Source organism: Ctenopharyngodon idella, chromosome 20, assembly GCF_019924925.1.
Source record: "Ctenopharyngodon idella isolate HZGC_01 chromosome 20, HZGC01, whole genome shotgun sequence".
Lineage (NCBI taxonomy): Eukaryota > Metazoa > Chordata > Actinopteri > Cypriniformes > Xenocyprididae > Ctenopharyngodon > Ctenopharyngodon idella.
Window position 1 is genome coordinate 870,448 of NC_067239.1, and position 10,756 is coordinate 881,203.

General features: G+C 38.0%; 1 protein-coding gene across 1 annotated transcript; it reads left to right on the forward strand.

Moving 5' to 3' along the window:
- Positions 1-929: 929 nt before the first annotated feature.
- Positions 930-10,742, forward strand: il20ra (interleukin 20 receptor, alpha). The gene is made up of 7 exons (XM_051876329.1): positions 930-1,146; positions 1,840-1,969; positions 3,507-3,712; positions 5,044-5,219; positions 6,203-6,347; positions 6,631-6,770; positions 8,704-10,742. The coding sequence occupies exons 1-7, from the start codon at positions 1,095-1,097 to the stop codon at positions 9,388-9,390; spliced, it is 1,536 nt and encodes a 511-aa protein (XP_051732289.1). The 5' UTR covers positions 930-1,094; the 3' UTR covers positions 9,391-10,742.
- The last annotated feature ends 14 nt before the right edge of the window (positions 10,743-10,756 follow it).

The window sequence follows — 10,756 nt, forward strand, 5'->3', positions numbered from 1 at the left end:
TATGCCAGACCCAACAATGCAGAAGAGCTGAAGGCCACTATCAGAGCAACCTGGGCTCTTATAACACCTGAGCAGTGCCACAGACTGATCGACTCCATGCCACGCCGCATTGCTGCAGTAATTCAGGCAAAAGGAGCCCCAACTAAGTATTGAGTGCTGTACATGCTCATACTTTTCATGTTCATACTTTTCAGTTGGCCAAAATCCTTTCTTTGTATTGGTCTTAAGTAATATTCTAATTTTCTGAGATACTGAATTTGGGATTTTCCTTAGTTGTCAGTTATAATCATCAAAATTAAAAGAAATAAACATTTGAAATATATCAGTCTGTGTGTAATGAATGAATATAATATACAAGTTTCACTTTTTGAATGGAATTAGTGAAATAAATCAACTTTTTGGTGATATTCTAATTATATGACCAGCACCTGTGTGTTAAAACACTGCGGTATCAAATGTTCAGACATGTTCTAATTTGTTAATTTAAGTTTAAGTTATAATATTTTCTTCTATACAGATGTTTTATTATTGTTTTAAGTATATATACTTTGGCAATATTGTATTATTTAGTCATGCCAATAAAGCAATTTTGAGTTGAGTTGAATTATTGACACAGATTGTGATTGTGTCACTGTCATTCATTCAGGTAATGAAGTCACACCTGTATAGCCAGTCTGCTGTCATTCCACACACTGCTCCTGAACTGCCCTCGAGGAGAAACCTGTGCTAATTCTATGTAAGACGTTATAATTTAGATTGTAAGATGGCATCACACACATAGCATTTTAAAATTATTTATTTTTTAATGCATTTAAAATATTAAAGTTATTATGAATACTAATGAGGTCGCGTTGGCGTTACTTAGAAACCTGTCGAGCCTCTTCACCGGTTGGCTCGGGCTGGTCACGTGACGCCCACCAGCACAGCAGCAGCGCGTTTGAGCGCAGAAAAACTTGCAGAAGGACTCTGTACCTGAGATCCGCGAGCGCGCTGCGGTCCATCATCTCAAGAGAAATGTAGACTATTTCAACATTTACCGAAGTCAACAACAGCGGGAAACAGGACAGAATGTGAACGATTAAGTGTCCGAAGTAATGGATGCAGTTGTAGTGATCGCGCTGTGTTTGATCTTGAGAGGAGCGTCAGGTAAATCTCTCCACTCTAGTCTGTGTGAGATTTGATTATTGCGTTTTTTAAATATTTAATGTCTCCTGTTCATTCTGTAATGGAGATCGTCTAATATAGACATATATATTTAAAGAAAGGTGTTTATGTGGAAGCTTGTTTTCGCCACTGAATGAAAAACAAAAAAGCTATTTGCGACTTTCTGTCTCACAATTCTGTTTTTCTCAGAAATAAACTAAATTCTAAAAAAAAAAATAAAGTCAGAATTGAAATGATATAAAGTGTTAAATGTCTCAGCCCAACCCAAGCTGTTCATTTTCTATTTTATGAGTGTCATATATTATCTTTCCCAGAAAACCGCTTTTATTGGTGCGTTACATCACATGACAGATGAAACAGAATCACATTATAGCATGTTTATATTTATTATTGTGATCAGCTGGGGTTCTGCCATTGTTTCTGTGGTTTCTGTCATGAATGTGATCATGTGTAGGTCTTTTATCATCAGGAACAACAGGAAGCAGATTCACCTTTGAAAGTCTCTTGTGCCTCTTCCTGTGGTTTTATGAAATCTGATTTATTTCAAGAATGCTGAAACTTCACTGCGTTTCCTGCTGTAGTGTGAGGCTCTGAACACTGGAAACAATTCAGTGAGACAGGAATGTGAACATGACCTGTGTGGTTAATAATATGAGAATATTCTGTCTCGCGTAGTGTCATCTGTTACGCCACTGCCTGAGCCACGAAATGTCCACTTCACCTCCGTGAACCTGAGGAACATAGTGACATGGACGCCAGGAGAAGGATCTCCAGATGGGACTGTTTACTCCGTGGAGTACGCCATGTGAGTGAAATAAAACACAGTCTCTTGAGTTCTGTACAGTCAGCATTAACAGTCTGAATCCCTGCACCCGAATATGCCTACTTACATACTATGTAGTAGGCGGAAAACAGCATGTGAGCTGTGTAGTATGTCTGAATTCATAGTATTCGAAAAACAGTCCCTGGATGACCTACTATTTCCTGTGAGTTTCTGTAGTGTGCATTTGATGGACACTTTACTATCCCATGAGGCCACGGGAGAGTGGAAGTGACGCGACGCAACAGTAGGTCACATGACCATGATAACACGGCGGATGTAGTATGTCCGAATTTCATTCATACTATAAGAATTGACTTTTTTAATGGTTGGGATTTAAGTTTCAAACCAAATTTACTATAAAGTATGTGATTTCGGACGCAGCGAATGTCATCGCATTAGATACAAAATACTAAAACAAGTGTCATTTATTGTAAAAAAAAATAAAAAATAAAAGCATTTTATAATCAAACCATTTGGCAAAAGTAAAAGTTTGCAGCGATAAATCAATCGATGTAGTGTTTAACATGAAGACAGTCAGTTTTGTGTTGGGTAAAACTTTAAAGCAGTTATATTAGTATCATTGAGATACTATTATAGTTTTATTAATACACTATAAAAATGATATGATCAATAATTCATGGCATCATATGTTTTCGCATTAACTCATCAAAATAATTTAAGCGGTTTCAACTTTTTTTTATAAGTTAAAAAATCAGTTTAATATAATTTAAGTTGAAATGACTAATTATACTTACAATTTTAAGGCAGCAACTGAACTTAAAATAGGTGGAATTTTTTTACGTTTTTTTTTTCAGTTACATTTTAGTTTTAGTAATTTTCTTGTGTTTTTGTAATTTTTATTACAATATTTTTATATTTATATTTATTTTATATTTTTTTATTTAATTTTTATATATTTGTTAAAATATGTCTATATAGTTTTTATTTAATTAATTATTTATTAATTTATTTTTTTAAGTTATTTTAGTACATCGTACATCAAGTTAAACGAGAAACTAGTTGAAATAAAAGTTGAACGTTTTTATATTTTATTTTATTTCGGTTCATTTCAAGTAATTTTAGTTTTAGTTAACGATAATAGCTTTGCTTCGAATATATTCCGAATCAGGCAATCGTGATCATGAAAGAAATAACGAGAAACAGAAATGATTCATTCTCTTCAGGTCTGAGTCATTTGCTCTTTCACTGATTCAACGACATTGAGACTCAAAACATGATAAAGAAAATAGACGTTAGCGAAGAAAGATAAGATCTCGCAGCCTTTGTTTGCTTTTTCCTCCAAATATGTACCGAACCCCACAAACCAAACCAACAACCTTTATTACACAAATGAGGAATACCATCTCAAAGAGGCGATAAAGACAAGAAGTGCTAGAAGTCATCCGTCGATTAGAATAGTTCGAGCCAGAACAGGAAGGGATGAAGGAATAGTGAGCGCAGAGATGAAGTGTTTTCTGTAATGTGACATGAACTGTTCCGGCGTGTTGTTTTCCTGCAGATACGGGGATGCGGAGGGGAGCGGCAGTGAGCAGGTGCGATGGAGGCGTGTGAATCAGTGCAGCTCCATCACACAGAGCGAATGTGACGTGTCTCAGGAGACCTTTGACCTGCAGGAGGAGTACTACGCCAGAGTCAGAGCCGTCGGCGCTCGCACACAGTCTCTCTGGAGCGAGAGCACACACAGATTCAGACCCATGACCGACAGTGAGTCTGATGAACTGAAAAACACTTTCGTTTTTTGGTAGCTTGTTTATCACTGTTGATTAAATAGAGTATAGCAGTGTGAAGATGAATAATGATCAGCTTGACACTGATTTCCATGTACATACAGTAGAGACATCATGAATGATAGAGAAGTTGCTGACAGCTAAAATTACTTCTCCATCTTGCCGCCGCACCTCTCCACTGCAGAATGTAGTGACTAGAACTCCCCAAAAGTCATGTGGACGTCCTCAGACTCAGAAATGACTCATTTTTATACCAAAAATCCATGTGTGACTGTTGTTGATGGCAGTGATAACACTGCTTACAGTAAATGGCACATGAAACATAACAGTTGCAGCATTCAAATATTTCGGATGCTTGTTAAGCCACGCCCCTGCAAGCTTGCGCTCATTTGCATACACTTGTGAGAGCCACGCCCACATCAAAACCAAGTCCCGCCTTTTTTCTGTACATCACAATATGGAAGAAAAGATCTGTTGCTACTTCTGTTTCATCACTAATTTAAATCTATATTTCATTTCAACATTTATTTATTGATTTGGTAAGTAAGCCTGTAATAAGCGTCCTTACCGCAAAATTTAATCAGGCAGATCAATTCAGTTTTCCTGGACACTCCACCCTGTCTTTCTTGTGTAATAAAAGCATAAAATAATTTGAACTCAAATCAATATATTTCAATGCAATAAGTGAGATAACGGACAGCCGGTCCGGCCGGTTATTATCACAGAATAAACTCTGAGTTCAGATCAGCCTGTCAGAGTTTATCGTGTAATAATGACCAGCTGACCACACATTATGATGTTTAAATTGCTAAGCTGCTGTTGTTTCAGGTGTTTTACACGCTTCACATCAGTCAACAGAGAGAAAACTGAGCTCTCGTGAGATTTAACAAAGACTTAAGCTTGTTTTATAAGCTGTAAATCTATAATTAGGGTAATTTGTCACATTATGTTAGAAACACAAATGCTTTAAACCACATAATCGAAGTGTTCCTTAGAGTGCATTATATTTCTTCATCCAGAATCATGGTCCAACCCTGCAACACCCTTGAAAGATAGTCGTGCTGATATGTGGTGACTCATGAATTCAGGAGCAGGAATGTTTTACACCTGGGTGGAGCGTGAACATGACAATCATCTCGGCATGTCTTTGTGTTTATATTGAGCTGATTCTTTCTCACGTTGACTTCTCGGTTATGCCATTTATGTACATGTGTGAAAGCAAAGACAAAAAGCTGCTGTCATTGAACTCTGACTCTCATAAAGGCAAATCATTAGCAGATTCTGACCTCATCAATCTCTGTCCCGCAGCGGTTCTCGGAGCGCCGCTGGTGGAAGTGAACGTGAAGCAGAACTACATGAATGTCACGATAAAGGGGCCCTTCAGATGGAGAACTAAGAGGACAAAGAAAGACAGGTCACTCTGGAAGATCTTCCCACACATGATTTATAATGTCTCTGTGTTCAACAGCAGGAGCAATCGCACGGTTAGTGCTTGAAAATGGACTCGCTCTTAAAAATAAAGGTTCACTGTTGGAGTTGGTGGTTCCATGAAGAACCTTTAACAACCTTCTTTATAATGGAAAACGGTTTTAAAATGTTCTTCACACTAAGAAAAAATGGGGTCCTTGATTATGATTTCACTTTTTAACTTTAGTTAGTGTGTAATGTTGCTGTTTGATCATAAACAACATCTGCAAAGTTACGACGCTCAAAGTTCAATGCAAAGGAGATATTTTCTTTTAGAGAAATCAATCTTTTAAACGGCTGGTAGGGACTACAACGAGCTTCTTCCCGGGTTAGTGACATCAGAAACCCTAAAATTTACATAAACACCGCCCCCGAGAACACTCAACAAAGGGGGCGGGGCCATGTTGGGCTGCTTTAGAGAAGAGGAAGAGTTGTTGTAGTAGAGTGTTGTTGTCATGCTGTCATTTTACGCCGGACTGCTTCACAAACGAGGCTCAATTCAACGCAAAAGATTAACATGACGGCACATGCTAGTGGATGAGTTGAATCAACTCCACAGCAACTACATAAATGTATCCACTAACCATTCAGAAACGTCTAAAAGTTGTAACTTCTTCCTGAGTCTCTCCATCAGTGTCGACTCCGGTTTGAACAATGTAAGGCTGAACACCGTTACTGACAATCCTCATTTTGACTGCGTGAGATTCTCCAGCTTTGTTGTTGTTGAGCTGTTAAAGCTCCGCCCTCTTCTGGAAAGGGGGCCGGGAGCAGCAGCTCATTTGCATTTAAAGGGACACACACAAAAACGGCGTGTTTTTGCTCACACCCAAATGGGGCAAATTTGACAAGCTATAATAAATGATCTGTGGGGAACCAAATTTGGTTCTTCTATGGCATCGAACCCTCTTTGAACCTTTATTTTTAAGAGTGTAGGTTACTCAGCCGAATTCAAACAGTGAAATAATGAATTGAAATAATGCATTTTGTTGTTTTTTTCCAGAATCACATGCGTCTCACGAACGGGAGCTTGAGGCTGGGGCCTCTAGAATTTTCCACACAGTTCTGCGTGACGGCTCATGCCGAATCCCAGTCTCTCCCTCTGGCCTACAAACGCAGCGAGCAGATGTGCACCGAGACTCCCAAAGGTACCGCAGTAAACACCACTCCATCAGCCCGTGAAGGAATCTTATGTTTTCACTTTCAGATTGTCAGGTGAACAGGTTTGAGCAGTATTTGATTGACAAAAGGACAAGTTGAGGAAACCTTTGCTGTAGTTTTAAACCCTTTATCAGTTCGTGAATAATCTGCATGACTGTACCTGAGGTGTTTTCCCAGAGAGCTGGACTTCCTCATGCTCGAGTGCTGGTTTATTGTCTTCAGACGCTCTGAATGTGGGTGTGTTAATGTGTGAGTTTCTCCCTGCTGTAGATCCGTTCGGAGATCAGCTGCTGGCTGCCATGCTTGGAGGAGTGCTGCCGTCTGCGCTGTGTCTGTGTGTGCTGGCTGTGCTCGGAGGACTCGTCCACTGCTACATCACGGACCACCGGCAGACCCTGCCCAAGAGCGCTGTAAGATTACCACACTCCAGTGAAACAAACACACGCTATTAGATTACAATATTTAGAGACCGCACATCTCAGCACAACCTCCAGTTCCTCCATTTTTTCGATTATATGATCACGCTCTTTTAAACTACTCAAGACTTGTCATGTGACACACACACGACTCGTGCACAGAAAGACGCGCCAGTATTGAGTTCTCTTTTGCGCTTAAACAAACAATAACACAGAATTATGCCAAAATGGCAGTTTTGTGGAGTACTATCTTCATAAGAGCATCTTAAATGAGTTAAATAACGTTTTAAATGAACTTAAAGACTTGTGAGAAAATGAGATGTTCATGTTCATGTTCGGCAGCTCTTAAAGTGACAGCAGCCTAATAAATCAGTTGCTGTCATTAATGTTCATCAAAAGAACAAAGATAACAGAGAAAACTGTAGCTTTAATAAGGATTAATCTATATTTAATTTATGATATATATAGTTAAGACTGTAAAGTGTTTGATAACTTTATCCAATTTCTGTATATTTCCTACCTGTTAGACAGGTAAATATGACATCTATTATAATGGGTTTATGTAAAGATTATTTTAAGTTCATTTAAATTAAATGTTATTTTTTAAAATCCTAATAAATTGAATTTGATAGCTTTCAGTTATACTGTAATATTGAATGTCTATAATTATTATTATTTATTATTATTTTTAAATCAATTTCATAGAGACATCAGTAGCAATATTAGTATCAGTGATACTGGCCTTCATTCATAAAAAGATGCCATTTAACTAATATTTAAAATATACTGTCTTTATGTTGTTTCTACAATTTGGAGATTAACTGTGAAATTATTACAGTATAAAAAGTGATGTTTTTAATTAATCGCGTTTAATGACAGAAAAATGTGTGATTAATTAGTTAATTTTTTTAAATCGATTGACAGCACTAATATATATATATATATATATATATATATATATATATATATATATATATACATATATATACTATATGTGACCCTGGAACACAAAACCAGTCATAAGGGTCAATTTTTTTAAATTGAGATTCATACATCACCTGAATAAATAAATATAAGCTAAATAAATAATCTTTCCATTGATGTATGGTTTGTTAGGACAATATTTGGCCGAGATAAAATTATTTGAAAATCTGGAATCTGAGGGTGCAAAAAAATCAAAATATTGAAAAATTGCCTTTAAAGTCGTCCAGATGAAGTCCTTAGCAATGCATATCCACTCACAAAAATATTTACAGTAATAAATTTACAAAATATCTTCATGAAACATGATCTGTACTTAATATCCTAATGATTTCTGGCATAAAAGAAAAATCAATAATTTTGACCCATACGATGTATTGTTAGCTATTGCTACAAACATATATATTATATGTGTCTTTTCTCTCACTTTTAATCTATTTAAAGCACACTTGCTCAATAAAAGTATTAACTTTAAAAAAAAAAAAAAAATTCTTGCTGACCCCAAACTAATGAACAGGAGTGTGTTTGTTGGTTCCATTTTCTGTGAGCTCCAGTCCAGATTTTGTTTCAATTCAGATTAAATCACAAAATAAAGTGTAACTAATTTCTGATACTCAATACCATTAAAACGTTTCAGGTCAGTAAGATTTTTTTAATAGAAATTAAATGTACACTATGTAGCCCTCTAGTGGTTAAAAACAAAACTGCATGCATTTTGCAGAAGAGACTTCTTTCAAAAATCTTACCAACCCCAAACTTTTGAGCAGCAGTGAGACAGTAGTCAGATCTTGTGTTTTGTCTTTTTAGAGCTGCTTTAAAGCAGAATTGGAATCTTAATATTTAATGACATTTGCATCATTCTGTTATTTTCCTGTTTGTTACTGCGAAGCTTTGTATAAAGTGCTTTAGAAATAACTAAAGTAACACTGTACTTTTGTCATTTCAGCATGTGGCTCGAATGAGCGAGAATCTACAAACCTTCCAACCTGAAATGCCTTCAACAATCATCTTTAACGTGTTTAAATCGGATTGGTGTGGAGATGAGTGGTCTCCGCTCTGTCCCGCGGCTCTGCCACAGCTCTGCTCTGGTGAAGACTCGCCCGCGGCAGAAGCTGAGGCTCAGAACGCCGTCCCGGAGCCGCCCGTGTCTTACGCGCAGCAGCACGCGCCGCCGCCGGCCGGATCCGGAGCTCAGGCCGAAGACTCTGAGAGCGAGGACTCGGAGCTGCAGCCGTGGCCGCAGGAGCCGCTTCACAGCGAGGCTGGAGATTACGGCATTGTGGTGCCGGCCTCTTTCGACGCACCGGGTCAGAGTCAGGCCGAGGTCAGCCCGTACAGGACACAAGGCCACGTGATAGACTCAAGAGCGCCTGAGGACGCCTGTGAGGATGAGCAGAATGACGATGAAGAGGAAGCACAGATATTTTTGGACTGGAGCCCAGAGACTCGAGAGCTGAAGATCCCTCTGATGGGCTTGTTGGGTCTAGAGGACGAGCCGCAGATCCAGACCGAAACGGTCTCACTCCTGCCTAACCTGATCCTGAGACAGGCCTCACAGGCCTCTGAGCAGGAGGATGACTTCACCAAGATGGAGCGAGACTGGGGCCTTATAATCCACTCCAGCCCTGAATAAACAGAGTAACACTGACTCCTGAAAAAATATGAAGAAGACTTTATCCTGAACACTTGCCTTTTGCCTCATCTATGATGTCCACTTTTAAAGTCACCATGAAACCAAAAGTTGACAGTTTATTCTAAATGATTCATCATTTTTTTATGTTCCTCATAATCTTGAATCAGAATATCTTCTCCTCCCTCTTTCATCTCTTCTCTGATGATGAGGGCGGGGCAACCTGCCACTCACATGAGATCCACCAATAGCAAACCACAACCATCCAATCAATTCCCCACAGACAAAATCAAGCCCCGCCCTACATTTGTTCTTGTTTGCAAAGCGTTTCACTCGAATATACGTCACAATAGAGAAGAAAAGACGAGCACAACTTCCCTTTCATGATGACTTTAAGATGTACAAACGAGATGATATAATGAAGGATTTTCAGCAGTCTTTGTTTACTGCGTAAGCTGTCATTCACTGTGAACACGAGACTCTGTCCTTTAGCTTCTGTATTAAATTACGTATAATCATAGCCGTCTGATTCCCCAGAAGAACACAACCTGGAAGCTGCTCATGGGAAACAGAAACTTTGCCTCATGGACAAGTGTTTTTTGAGCTGTAGATGCCATGTATCAGAAAACAATGCAGCAGACAGGACAAATATCCTTTATGCAGCTATAAAAAATGTGAATTTCACACAAAAGCACTCCAGAAATGGTCTCTGGTTAAACATCTACTGTAATATGATGGAGTATTTGCGATTGTCGAATCCTGACATCTTGTGTGGAAGCCATATTTCATTGGATGGGAATGAAAAAATGAGATTTGTTCAGCACTGTTGTGTACGGTTTCTGATCAAATATATCTCTTTGCAAAACAATGCACAAATAAACCATGGTTTGTAAACATTAGAAACATGAGACAGTGTAACATATTGAACAAATCTCTCACATAAAATGAAATATAGCGTCTACCCTGACAAAGGGTAACAAAAACAAAACAGTTTCTGTTGCAGGACTGTTGAAGTATGTTGTAGTGTGTGTGTGTGTGTGAGAGAGTGTGTACTAATCAACAATTATACAGAAAAAATAATTATATTGTGTCTTTGAAGGAATTACTGTGTTATATAATATTGTATATGTCTATTTCAACTGTACATAAATACCAAATGATAATTTTTATTGAAGTTAATATTTGTACTACAGATTTTTAACATGTTTATTCCATATAGAAATGTGAAAGAGCTGCACTGAATGATTATAAAAGAAGGAACGAACTCACTTTCAGCTTTCACTTTCCTGTCATTAATTTTATCACTACAATCTGTTATCTTTTGATCCGTCAGAACAATAAATATATGAACCTGAGGAGTGTGTTCAGT

What these genes read in the sequence shown, in the direction of transcription:
- il20ra (XM_051876329.1), top strand. Translation starts at nt 1,095, where the DNA reads ATGGATGCAGTTGTAGTGATCGCGCTGTGTTTGATCTTGAGAGGAGCG. An exon ending in TACTCCGTGGAGTACGCCAT is followed by an intron (nt 1,970 to 3,506) that starts GTGAGTGAAATA and finishes GTTTTCCTGCAG; the next exon opens with ATACGGGGATGCGGAGGGGA. An exon ending in ATTCAGACCCATGACCGACA is followed by an intron (nt 3,713 to 5,043) that starts GTGAGTCTGATG and finishes TCTGTCCCGCAG; the next exon opens with CGGTTCTCGGAGCGCCGCTG.